The sequence below is a fragment of the Sturnira hondurensis genome, unplaced genomic scaffold (assembly GCF_014824575.4).
Source record: "Sturnira hondurensis isolate 20B ecotype Veracruz unplaced genomic scaffold, ASM1482457v3 Scaffold0021214, whole genome shotgun sequence".
NCBI classification, from domain to species: Eukaryota; Metazoa; Chordata; class Mammalia; order Chiroptera; family Phyllostomidae; genus Sturnira; species Sturnira hondurensis.
This window is the reverse complement of record NW_028093845.1, coordinates 9,764,563-9,778,709: the sequence shown is the minus strand read 5'-3', so window position 1 is coordinate 9,778,709 and position 14,147 is coordinate 9,764,563. Positions and strand designations below refer to the sequence as shown.

The 14,147-nt window shown below is 41.7% G+C and overlaps 1 protein-coding gene across 1 annotated transcript in view; it reads left to right on the top strand.

Annotated features, from left to right (window-relative positions):
- ARHGEF38 (Rho guanine nucleotide exchange factor 38) overlaps window positions 1-14,147 on the top strand; it is a 136,515-nt gene that overhangs the window by 75,962 nt on the left and 46,406 nt on the right. The window contains exon 4 of the mRNA XM_037031911.1: window positions 13,554-13,701. Coding sequence (XP_036887806.1) covers window positions 13,554-13,701 — 148 coding nt within the window. The remainder of the gene's footprint in view (window positions 1-13,553; window positions 13,702-14,147) is intronic.

Here is a 14,147-nt window from a genome sequence, read left to right as displayed (position 1 = left end):
AAAGTGATGGTGCTGAAAGGTGGGGCTTTTCTGACGTGATTTAGGGTTAGATGAGGTCATAAGGGGGGCTCCCCTGTGGAGGGATCAGTGTCCTACTAGTGAGTGGAGAGAGAGCAGAGTTCCCTCTCTCGGTCCCTCTCCACCATGTGAGAATACAATAAGAAGATGGCCTTCTGCAAGCCAGGAAAGGAGGTCCTCACTGGAAATCGAATCCTCTGGCACCTTCCCAGCCTCCAGAACTGTGGGAAAGAAATATCTGTTGTGTAGGCCACCCAGTCCTTGTCATTTTGCTATAGCAGCCTGGGTTGTTGACAAATATAGTTTCCAATACATTGTAAAAATATTTTCTAGAGGGAAAATTCTATTCATTACATCTTTAGTTTGGATTTATTAGCCATTCATTTATTAATTCACTTAGTGGATAGTTGTTAGCAGCAGCATGTTCACAGTGTCGGGTACCAACAGATGAAAGAGTTCATCTCCATCCTTCACAAGCAGGCAAACAGCTCCTTGAATTGAAGATATTTGTATAATATACCATCAGAAACTAAGTAGTTTCTACACAGCTGCAGACCCTCAGAAGATAAAGAGAATATTTCTAAATGGAGAATCAGAAAAAGATTCTTGAAGATATTACTTGGGCTTAGAGGTGTAGGTCAGATTTCAACAAGGGAGGTGCAGGTTGGGAAGACTAAGTAGGAGTACAGCATGAACATGGGTGTGGATGGCAAATGCCAACGTGTTCCGGAAATGGGGAGTGACCAAGGGAAGCTGCAGTGAAGGACTTATGTGAAGGGAGAATGAAAAATGAACCTGGAAGTATAGGATAGGGACAGACCATACTAGGAATCAAAGTTTGGAATTTACTCTGTAGGAACCGCTAAAAGTTTTTTCAGCAAGGGTGTGATGAGGCACAAAAGTTTCTGGAGAAAGAAAACTATGGGAGGTATGAAGAGAATGGATAGGAGAAAAGGAGTCCTACACCAATGGATAGCAGGTATAACACAGGTATATGGTGACAGGCATCTAGGCTAAGGTGGAAACAGTAAGAATTAGAAATAAGGGCCAGGTTCAAGAGAAGCATGGGCGAAAGCATAAAAAAGATTCATTTGGCCACATGCGCTGGAGTCAAAGACAACTCCAGGTTTAAGGAGATGTGTAACCTGACTTGCTGAGAACATCCTAATTTTAGCCTCTTGTTCAATCATCCAGTCCAGTTTAGCATTTGCCCTGATTTTCTCCTTTTTAAAGAAGGATCATTATTGCTAGCTGTGTTTCAAGAGACCTGGTAAAACCTCTACACTGTACTTCAATTTCTGATACAGTGTCTCCTAGTAGAGCATAAGAGTCAGGTGCATTTGCTGGAGTTCTCACAGCAACATAAATGCTGAAAGACAGCCCATCTCTCCTCTTCCATCCTTCCTAGTTTCAAGGAAACTCACAACTTCCTTTAAAGGAGAGCATGCAGGGCATTGGCTGGTAAAATGCTGACGTTGGAACATGGGCAGCTCGCAGCAGCTAACTGCAACCTGTCCTGCTGAGGCTAGGAGATATATATGATGCTACAGATCCTGCCGTCCACTTGGTCTGTCATGGCCCATGCTGGGTGGCACGTGCCAGGACCTGTGAGAGGCATCAAATCACCAGGATAGTCGATGGGTTTAGTGGGACTGCAGAGAACGAAAGACTAGACAGTGTAGCATGTGTGGGAGGTAGAGGCTGAGCTGCCCTGCTGCAGAGCATCTGGCTGCTGCTGCTCCAGTAGCTTACATCTGATGTAAATCCATAACATGTTATTGTCTATGAAATCTATACCTATTTTACCTTGCAATAGACCAATTCAGAAACAGGGGTTTAACGTACACATGTTTAATAAAATGAAGTATCGAGGTTCTGTTTCTCAAGAAAAGTTGACGATAAACATACAACACACAAAATACTCACCATCCACATGGGATTCTTACTGCTATCACTGACCATAGATAAGCAGAAGACAGAAATCTGCTGGAGAAGCAGCAGCATCAAAAAATCGTCACTGTTTTAAAAAACGGTGCCCCTTATTTTAAAACATCCTTGGCATTTGTCACTTGCTCTCCATGCTTTTTGTTCCTGTTGCTACTTCCACTTTGAATCTTCTCAACACGGACCCCCCTTGTTGAAATCTGACCTGCACCTTCAAGCCCAAATGCACATGATCTAATGCATGTAGCTTGACTTCATTTAGGTCAAGTGACAGTTACCTTAAATTGATTTCCTTGGGCCTGTGAGCAATATAAAGCAATGGCTCTTAATGCGTTGGCATCGTAAGTAGAAGAATTTGCAAACAGTTCCATTATGACAGTTTTATAACGGTGTGATCCAATGAATCAAATAGAAAATCAATTAATTCCAATAAAAGTTGAAAAGTGTTTCATTCAATTTACAGAATCAAAGAAAAGCTTTTGGAAGTTGACTGTGTCAAAGGTGAATTTTATGACCTTATTGTAAAGACTACTATAACTTTAAAAAGTAAACTGTGACTCAGATAATAATACAAATATATATTTTGATGGCGCTCAGCTTGACAGTGAAATAATGTTTTTACTATAAAAAGAAATCCATCGAGCAGAAATGTACTGGGATAGGCAATGGTGCACATGCAGTAAAGCTGTACTATCCTATTAGCTGAAGTGGTAACGAGTCAAAACTCATACCTGGCTTTAGATGCACAGAGTTAGAGTGAGCTACATGTGGTATTTGGAGGATAGAGTTGATGTTAATTTAAAAAATAATCTTATGCATAACAGTACAGTTTCTTAGCTACTGGTTACTAATCAGCTTGTAGAAATTACATTTTGTTGAAGATCATTTGAAGTATATTGGGTGAAATAGTCAACACACAAAGAAAAAGAGTAATTTCAGCTTTTCGATCTTTACAATTGCAATTATTGAAAAAAATGCAAATGGGAGACACAAAAATTTACCTTTACAAAAACAAAGAATTAACTAAAAAAATTAAACAATAGGAGTTCATATTGTATGAAATATTTAATTCTGAAATTCTGTAATTATATCTTGGAAAACCTGACTTATGGAAAGAAGCTGTTAATAGAGTTCCTATTTAATAATATAAAATTATATCCTGCACCAGGTTTTGCAATATCTATATTGCGTAAACCCTAAATAAAAGCTTATTTCACAAAAACAAAAAACTAAAAGAATACAAATGGAGGCAAAGGCATTATCTGTGAAGATATTTGCACCCAAATATTTACACATTTCAACATAGAGATTTATAATCATAATGTTAATATCTCCCACTTAGTAGAATTATCTGAGCTTATTAGGGGCCTTTGGGCTCACCGGGGAGTATTTTCCTAATGAAAAATATTAGGATTTACATATTTAACAGCAAAAGAAATAAAGCTAGTATTAGATTTTAACTCATAGGATAAAATAAATATTGAGCCCATACTAATATAAATAAACAAAGAGATAGGAAAGATCTCCCTTACAGTAGATTTCAATGAATAAATGTAGAAGGAAAGAGGGAAATAGAAATACCATCAGGCAAACACTATAGTCATAATTATTGCAGACAAAAATCCATTGATCAGTGCTAGATGTAGTGGTTGAAAGTTTGAGGACATACATGCTTTTTGTAGTCTTCCCAGTATCTCCTAAGTAATGATTAAACTCAAAGGGAAAGGTAGGTGGGAAGTTCACAGTAAGAAGCCAGACAGAAAAGACTTTATTCAAGTGATCAAGGTCACAATACTAGGAAAGGACACACAGTTACAGAGTGAACTTGGGATATGCAAGGGGGATGTGATATCATATCTGTGGTACCTTTGCCCAAAGTATGTGCAATCATGAGAAAACATTAGATACCAGCAAACTCACATGAGGGCCACTCAACAAAATAACTGATCAGTACTTTTCTAAAATGTCAAAGTCATTAAAGGCTGAGAAGGTATAGTCTTTTAAAGGTTGCAGGAGTCTAATTAGTTCCACCAAGTAGTAAGTAAATGCAAGGGGAACCTGGGTAGATTCTAGAATAGTGAAGGAACACTAAGGAATAGTGAAGGAACACTAAGGAATAGTGAAGGAACACTAAGTGCAGATGAAGCAGCCTAAGTGCCCATCAGTAAATGAGTGGATCAAAAAACTATGACACATTTACACAATGGAATAATACATAGCCGAGAGAAAGAAGGAGCTCCTACCCTTTTCGACAGCATGGATGGAACTGGAGAGCATTATGCTAAGTGAAATAGCCAGGTGGTGAGGGACAAATACCATATGATCTCACCTTTAACTAAAGCATAATCAACAAAAGAAAAAAAGCAAACAAAATACAACCAGAGACATTGAAATCAAGAACAATCTAACAATAGCCAGAGGGGAGGGGGAAGGGGACAGAGGGAAGAAGGGTTCTCAGGAACATCTCTATAAAGGACACATGGACAAAACCAAGGGGGAGGGTGGAAGCAAGGGAGGGAGGTGGGATTGGCCTGGGTAGGGGGGAGTAGCGGGGGAAAATGCAGGCAACTGTAATTGAACAATAATAAAGTAAATTCAAAAATAAAAAATTAATTAAAAAAAGAAATTTGAATGAGGTGTTTACTTTAGTTAGTAGTATTGAAGCAAACTTCATTTCCTTTTTCTGACAATTGTACTATGGTTATGCAAGATGTTAGCATCAGGGAAGCTGGGTGAAAAATATTTGGAAGCTATTGGTATTGTATTTGCAACTTTTCTATAAGTATAAAAATAGTTTGAAACTGTGTTTAAATATTATGGTTTACAGAGAAAACAATTAAAGGTAGCCACAGTTTTAAACTTACTAATTATGAATTGCAACTTGAAGAAGATTATAATTAAAACAGAAAGGCTATATATGAAAAATAAAGGGTTGGAGTCCTATTTTCACCCCCTGGCCTTTTATATCCAAGCTAGCCTTGTGACTTGCTTTGGCCAATAAAATGTGGCAAAAATGATGTTCTACAACAGCATTGTGACATCCACTGTCTGCAGAAGGAGAGAGATGGCTCATTTTACCCATTTGTTCCAATCAAGACCTTGGACCTGTGAGTAAAGCCCTCCTCAGCCAGCTGGCCTCCAGCCACAGATTGCAAGCACATGAATAACCCNAACTAAACACCCCCCCCCCCCCCCCCCCACACACACAGAACATGCCATCCCAGCTGGGCCCTTCTCAAATTGTCAGCCCAGAGAATTGTGAGCAGACAGTCTTGTTTTAAGCCTTTCCATTTCGAGGTGATTTGGGGAGGATCTGCAGCCATAGTTAAGTAATACAATTTCACTGAGAAGAGATGAACTCAACTCAGATGATGAGAAAAAAGGTTGATTTGGAAGGTATGTTTTATGCTGAGACTTGAAGGATTTAGAAAGGTGGATATTGGGACAAATGACTTTCTAAATGACAAATGGCATGAAGGCCTCCAGGCAGGAAAGTATGGGGAATACTTAAACAGCACAGCAATCCAATGTGGCCGAGCATTGTGCCTAGGAGGGCTCCACCACCCACACATAGCAGCTGTGTCCATGCAGTTCAGTGGCAATTTCCACCACTCAATGCCTTTCAATAAAACTCCTTCCACCAAAGCTCTTACCCTTCACAACACACACTCATTCCTTAACTCCAAAATCATGTTACCACAAAATGAAAAAACACCAGGTGTCCTATTTCTCTGTCCTTAGATGGCGTGAATGAGAGTTTGCGAGTCACAGCTCTAGCATCAAGGGGAGATAAATCAGGAGGATTTCACTCAACAGTAACCTTGGTGTTTGGATGAGGCCTATGTTTGTAGAGATGAGAGCTCCGGGGACCTGTCTGCACTATCATGTCAAGATGGAACCTGGATTGTAGAATCTTGACTGAAGCACGCTGTCTAAATAGGAAATGGGTTCTAGATCTTCAGAGATGGGGCTATGAGATGTGGCTCTTGTTTCCGTTTAAATTGAAGATCAGTCTGTAACAATTTAAGAAAATCATGAGCAAGGACAAAACCAGTAAGAGGATAGCATAGAGTTTAAGAATGCAAGAGTTTCTATATCTGGTTGACTTCAGTTTGCATCCTGGCTCACTCGACAGGCAATCTTAGGCAACTTGCAAAGTCTCATTGAACTTCAATTTTTCTTGAAATCTGAGGCTGTATTAGCTACCCCACAGAGTGCCCGTAGGGGTTAAATGAAATCGTGTATGAGTAATGATAGCCCAGCTCCTATCCTTAATAAACATGCAGTACATAGTATTACTTGCATGTTGTTATCCTGAGAATATTAAGTTTACCTATTTGCAAAGCTTGATTTTTATGTACGTAACATAAAGTGAATAAAGTGTGAATTTCCCCCCAGAGATCCTGATCATGTTTTTCAAACAAATTGGATTCACTGGCTGTGTGTGGTTTCTAAATGCTCCCAATATCTATGCATCTTGATGACTCATATATCTAATAAGGCAAGACATATTCTTCTCTGAAGGGTGATTTAACACGTTGAATATCATTTCCACACTTAATAGAGTGTATAGCAATTGCAGTAGCCACTTTCCAAAGATGGCCCTCTGGGGACCAAGCTGGCTGGTCATCACACTGCAATGTGGTCTAGTCCCATACTGACTTTAAAAAGCGCCTCCGACTCCTGTGGCAGTGATAGGACCTAAGCCTTAAGAAAGGTTGGCAGTTTTTACTTTTGTGATTTGGGGAACGTGACATTTAAGAAGTCCAGCTAACCTGCTGGACTACACAGAGAGGTCATGTGAAGAGAGATTGGACCTGAAAGTACGCAGAGTAAGAATGTGGCCCAGTTGTTTCAGTATCACAGCTGAGGCCAGCCTTCCGTGGTGAGGCACCAGACTGGTGAATGAGCCATCTTGGACCATCTAGCTGGTGAAGCCCTCAGATGACTATGGCCCCAGCAGACATCAAAGGGAGCAGGTGAGCCACTCAGCTGATCCTTGCCAACCCACAGACTCCCAAGAGAAAAATCAATGCAGTTGTTTTAATGCACCAAGTTCTAGAGTTCTTTGCTACGTAGCAATAGATCAGCAAAACAGGGCTTGCGCCCCCCTTATGCATTTGCAACAATGTTGTCATGTTCCAAAACATTAAAGAAAAGGCTAAGTTATAAATACTTAGAAGTTTACCTTATGTGCCTGCTTCTTGTATGCTGGGCTAGAAGCAGAGCTGGAAGAAGCCTTTGGGAAAAGAAGTGCAATTTGTCATAGGCCTTTCCTGAGGGTGAGTTTATCCTGAGAAAGACAATTGAGAGAGAGGTTTCTGATCTTTGAAGGTGTAGTAGCTGCTGTCCGGTGGTCCCATACCAGTGCTCTGTTCTCCTAAGGCAGCGTGTCTTGTATGTGCCTGAAACAGGAACCTGAGCTGTTAGCAGATTTTTTGAGAAGAGCATGGGTTACAACTGTTCACGCTGTGATGCTGTGTGGGAAGTGCCACAAAGTAGCTCACCTGCACAATTTTTCTAGTCGTATTACTGTTATATTGTGTATGTTTTACTCAGGACACAGATGGGTGCTTGCCCCAGGGTGTTCTGTCCACCTAGGACAGGTTTGGAGGGTCCTGCACACTGAAACATATGAGCCTCGCAGGGGTAGACCCACATGCGGCAGCTGGAAGGCCAGGGCATTTTATTCCAGTAACAGGCAAACTACCGGCCTCAGAGAATAGGAGAAAAAATGAGCACAAGGCTTCAGGGTCAAGGACATGTATCTACACAGGAAAGAGAACATCAGCAGCAGCAGGCACCAGGACACTGTGGGGAGGCTGGACCTCCAGGCCCATGATTGAGGTCGACATGGGTCCTAGGACTATTAGAACTTATTTCTCGTAATAAAAATAAAAGTAGGGTGGCTTAGTCATAAGTCCTACAGTTCTTCTCTCTGAGGAGAATGGTAAGTGCTAGGGTGATCTGCTGGTGGAGTTGGCTGGTGGAGGTCAGCGCACTCTCTGTGCAGTCCCATGTGGATGGAGATGTGAAAAGTCAAATTCAAATGCTTCACAAAAACACATGGGGATAAAATCCTAAATTCTACGAGTGTAAGAGTTCTCCAAGTCCCTGAATACTTCCCCAACCACCAGGAAGCAAAAAGGGCAGAGGTGCAGACTTGAAGGTGCACAGTAGCCCAAGAGCACACTGCCTGTGGGGGAAGAAGCTCTGCCTTAACTCTGGCTCTGTTCCCGGTGCTGCAGCAGCACAGGACAAACCGGGAGGGTCAGGGAGGGCTGCGCTTTCCTGCTTGGAACAGGAACCTCAGCAAAAGGACTTAACTAAAAACGGCTGTCTTCCCTTGGAAAACAAGAAATCTATAATTCAATAGTTCATGCCTGGGGCAGCCGCCTGCTGTCTCCTTGCAGCTCTTTCCTTCGTTGTATTTGACGTGTGGCATTTGGTCTCGTGGCCTCAAGATGACTACTCTGCTGCCAATCACGCTTCCTGCAGGAAATAAGAACAAAACCACCTCTTCCCAGGATTTTTTCATTGGGGCAGGGGGCGGGGCAGAAGGAAGGCCTTCCCAGGGACTTCTAGCTACATCCCATGATTTCATTTCACACACATTGTTTCATTTTGTACATATCCATTGGGAGACAAGAGCAGGCTTTTTACCAGCAGTTTCTTTGCAGTCTTTCTCACCACTTTGCCCTTGGCTGTGCCGACACCAATCCTAGTGTTCTTCTCTCTGCCTGTGCCTTCTCACACTTGTCGGCAGACTCTTTCTCTTCTAGGCTCCCTTCAGTGTTCGTGCTCCCCAGCATTCTCTTCTCAGCCTGTGAACTTTCCTGTGTGACCGTGTCAGATTCATAACTTCTACCACCCAAGTTTTACATCTCTTTCCCAAACCTTTTGCCCAGAATCCCAGACTCATGTGTCCATCTCCACAAAGGACTTCTTCACTAGAATATACTGTAGGTGACTCAAACTCAGTACATCTACAAGTAAACCATGTCTTTCCACCTAAACTCCCCCCTTATCTTGTCACTTCTGTCTATCCATGGGGTCACCGAGATGCGATTCCCGAGACACATACCTGGACTTACCCTTTTCATCTCTCACGTGCACTTACTGTCCATTTCCCTTCCCTCGTTCCCACCCTCCCTGATTTTGCTTTGGTGGTTGTAACGAATGTCTGTTGAGCATTTGCATATGCTAGCGGCTGATAGAAACTCATTACATATTTTAACTCATTTAACTCTCAAACAGCCCTTCTGTTGTCGCTGTTCCAATTTACAGATGAGGAAAGTAAGAAACAGAGCAGTCAAGGCAGTTTCCCAAACGTTACAAGAGTAAACAGTAGAACCTGGACTTGAAACCAGGCAGTTGATATCACAGTACCCTCTCTTCACTACTATGACTTCCTATTTTAGCCCTCATTAGTAATTTCATACGTTATTATCGAAGCCTTTCAAATGGTTTCTCTTTTTCAGCCCCCCTAACTCCTTTTCTAAATTCTGTCTCTCGTATGGCTAACTCCTAGAGGGATGTTTCTGAAACACAGGCAATCCACTCATATTAGTCTGCTGCCCACCCATCAGGTTTCTCCATTACCTCCAGGCGGAAGCTCCAGCTCCTCCTGGATACACAAGCTCCTCCTGGATACACAAGCTCCTCCTGGATACACAAGGTCCTCCAGGATCTGGCGGCTGCCCACTGATACAGCCCCTTCTGGACCGTCCCCACAGGCTTGGTATCGGCAGCCATATGGGACGGCTTGCAGCTTCTGAACAGATCTTGCTCCCTCAACGTGCCTCACTCATAGCCCCTATTTCAAGTGCAGACTCTTAGGGAAATAGCTCAAGATCCTCAAGAGCAGAATTCTCGACCCGCTGTGTTTTATATCTCTATTGACATATACTTTCCCTTCAGAAGTCACCTGAGGGGAGTGCTGGATTTTCACATCTATAGTAGCTACCAAAGTGCTCGGTGCATAATCATCACTCATTGAGTTATTGCCAAATAAGGAGACTATAACTCCTTCCTGCCCTCGTATGCCATTTTCCTAAAAAAAAGCCTAGGACAAGGAGATTGCTGGAATATCATTGGTTTACCCTGGATTATTACCTGCAGGAGATGTTCATCTTGGAGTGGGCTCAGAATAATTCAGAGGCCTCGTTATAAGGCACAGCACATCCTAGACATGGAGATGAGGGTCTGGAAGCAAAGGAGAGGGGAGCCATCAAGAGGACATGGATACATGTGCATTAGTGAGGGGCACAAGGTGCACCACAGGAGTAGTGACACCGGGATGTAACGTGAGTTCAATATTCTTGGGACTTGTTTTTAAAGGAGGTAACTAAGAACATTTAAAAAGGGTGCATTCTTTTTCTTTAGCCTTTTCTGTGTCAGCTAGTGCAGAAAGCCAGGTTGCAGAATTTTCTAAAAAGAAGCACATGATAGTTATATTTATTTTATAGGATTCTGGGGTCTTTGTGACAGGCAGCGAGAAGTAAAATTACCTTCACTGGTCCCTTCGCCACTTCTAATCATCCCTTCAAACTCACCTACATTAGATAGAGCAGCTGCCCTTCACCGCTGAAGAAATGCAGCTGAGAGTTATGTTACCATGGAAACAGATTTTTTTTTTTTTTGCTGCAAGACACATCCCTTCATCTGCACTATTATAAAGCAGAATACATTGGTAAGGCTGGGAGGAAAATCAAATGTTCTGCCTGCCAGTGTTATACTTGGCCTTTGGGTGAATAAATAACTTTCAATTAGAGTACTTAAATGTCTTTTGACTTTAATAATTATTATTAGAGCCCCAACAGAATTTTACTTGGAAAAGAGTAAAATTTTGACTCTGCTGTTGGGGAGATATAAATTCTTTCAAATGAGACCACTTCTGCTGAAGAAAATACAAAGGAATTTACAATTAATAGTTTTATTGTGTGTAAGATAAATGTCTTCGTCCTTTGTTTTTTGACTCTCTGACTTGATCCTATTGTGGGTTTATGAGAGGGTCTTCACTGCCTTCTTTCCTTGTATCTAAGCAGCTTTGTAGCGAACATACATATTTACAGCTTCATCTCATGGTGGGCTGTGTGAATTCAGCTCCTCTCTCCTTGACTTGCTCCTGAGTGTCCACTGAGCCTGAACCTCAAGGCCAACTCCAGCCCTTGACTCCCTCACCCAGCCATGGTCCTCTCTCCCATCCGCCACCTGGCTCTCTCACGGGGAAGCTCTCTTCATCTTATACCAACCTTAAATTTAGTCACTATTCTATTTTATTTTCTCTTCTTATAACTACCCTATTTCCTATTGTTTGTGTCACTGTTTTGAAGGACGGATCTACAAGACTTATAATGCTAGAGGGATCAGCTCAGTATAATCTCCAGAACAAAACAAGAATTCCTCATCCCTTCAGTTCTGAAGATCCTCACAGTTGCTGAGGTTCTGAACAAGTCCAAAAAAGGCACCGGTAAAACACATACACAGACGCACACAGACACATATGCCCACACACAGAGTCTAACTATAATCATAGGGAAATCCCATATAATGAAAAGGAAAAAACCCCTCTCATTTATTGGCTGGAGGCTGGATATAAGTTAGAAAAGTACTGGTGTTTTAATTCTAGAGATAGTAAAGCAACATTAAGAGAGAAGTGATATTCACTGAACGACTCCTCAGTGCTGGGCACTGTTTACACCCACATCCCCTTTAATTCTCAAATTCATTACCAGAGTTACTATCACTTACTCCCAGTTTATAAATGATATAATCGAGGCTCAAAGAATTTTTTTAAAGCTGTTCCCAAAGCTACCGCGCAGCCCTACATGACAGTGATTTCTGACTCTTTCCAACTGCATCCCATTGCACAGGGCCCAGCAAGGCTCCGATGTGTGGAGGGCTGAAGCCTAACAAGACAATGAGAGAAGTGTGGATGTACTTCTGGCTTTGCCAACAAATGACATGAGATCAATGACAATTTGAGAACATGAAATAAAAAAGCACATTGCCTACCCACCTATAATCACACTACTCACATTGATTCTTCCACTAACACAAGTGTACAGCACTGGACTGGAAATTTAGGTTCTCGTTGCTAAGACTTTGGGAAAATCGTGTATTTCTTTAAGCTCATATTTTTCTATTCTTATGTAATAAAGATAAATTACTTCTTATCTGCCTATGTACATAGGGAGTTGAGCAGTTATTGTGTGCAAAACATGTTAAAAATCTAAAGAGCATTTGTATTTCTGGAGGAAGAATGACTTGTCCAGATTAGGATGTTCATATCACTGCCAACCAACTCTTCCTCAATCATCATTAAATCCAGACCTGCAGTGCTTTTGAGAGCAGACCCTATTACATATTTTGGTGTGTATTGTGAATTCTTTTAACACGGTGCAGGGGTGGGTAGTAGGTGCTTAATACACATTTTTAAGGGAAGGAGTGGGTGCTTAATTCAAAGTTTTCTTCAGTGTCTCCGTGAGCCGCCAGTCACAGACTTAGTTTTATCATCCTATCAAAATAATTGCTTAAATGCTTAGACACAATTAGACACTCAAGTTGTTTTATGAAAAGACAGTCATCCAGGGGTGTCCAACCCGCAGCCCGCGGGCTCCGTGCAGCTCATGATGGCTATGAATGTGGCCCAACACAAAATCTTAAATTTTCTTAGAACCTTTTTTTGCTCATCAGCTTTTGTTACTGTTTGTGTATTTAATGTGTGGCCCAGGACAACTCTTCTTCTTCCAGTGTGGCTCAGAGATGCCAAAAGTTTGGATACCCTGAGAACCTGTGTTAATAGTATTATTGAAATAATGTTATTTATTATATCCATTATTTTACCAGAAATAATGCCCAAGTCTTTTTACTATCACGTAGAAGGAAGTACTTTATTTCTTTGAACTCTATTGCTTGTCTTTCAGATAACCTCAGGAAATGTTAATGAAAAAATAATTTACTTAGGGCCTCAAATCTGACTTCCAATATTTTAATAAATTAGCAATAACTGTTTCACTTTGAGCATTCACTATGTACATACTATACTCTGAACTTCACATACACTATCTCTTTAGTTTTAATGACCTTAGGAAGATGTACCTATTATTGTTCCTATTTTATAGGTGAGGAAATAGATTCAGAGAGTATATATAAATTGTCCAAGTCTTAACCTGTCCAAGTCTGTAGCACAGCCTGAGCCAAACCCAGAGGGACTCATTCTAAAATGCTACCCTCAGCCAGGCTCCTGCACACCAAGTGCAGAAGTAACTTTGCAGCCAAGTGCAAAGTCACTTCTGAGAAACCCAGCTTTCATTTGCTGCCTATATCCCTTAAGCTCTTTATCCTTCATTTTATAAAAGAAAGGGAGGGAGGGGAGGGAATACAGGAGGGAGAGCAAAAAGAGGAAGGAAACAGGGGAAGAGGGGGGAAGGTCACTTAATATCTTCCACCCTGTCTGATAACCCCAGGGATAAAATGGAACCCATCCAACTTTTAACTACACTAGTCAACATTGCTGAATAATAAATGTGTGAAGGCCCAGTTGGGTCTGACTTGATGTCATTTTGCCTTTGTTTTACATTTATCAGGTGAAGTATTCTTGCAGATTAAAGGGCCACTGGAAGATATTTATAAAACCTACTGCTATCACCATGACAAAGCGCACAGTGTACTGGAGTCCTATGAAAAGGAGGAGGAGTTGAAGCAACATTTGAGCCTCTGCATCCAGTCCTTAAAGTAAGGCCTTTCAAAGGATGATTTCTGTGTGTTCACAGTTGCCTGGCAGGGGACATTTTAACTGGATGTGGATGAAAGATCTCACGTAAATCCTAGGTTTTATGAGCCTGGCGGAAAGCTCTGCGTTGCGTTCCCTTTATGAAAAGCTGATGCGCCAGAAACCCTGATTGACTTCTTTCCCTCCTGTGAGGATAACTAAAAATAACACAGGAAAAAAAAAATACCGGGCTCTGTAGAAATAGAAAAATGCAATATCAAAAAGTGAAATGGGGAAGAAAAGTCCCTCCTTAAAGCTGCTGTTGCTTACCTGCTCCACAGAGATCAAGGAAGAGGGGAGACGGGGCATGGCATGGAGAGCCCTGGAGTGCGAGCAGTAATGAGTCAGTGCGCGGTCCATGGCTCTCTGAATTGCCCCCACCTCCGCCCAGAGGGGAGAGTGGGAACAC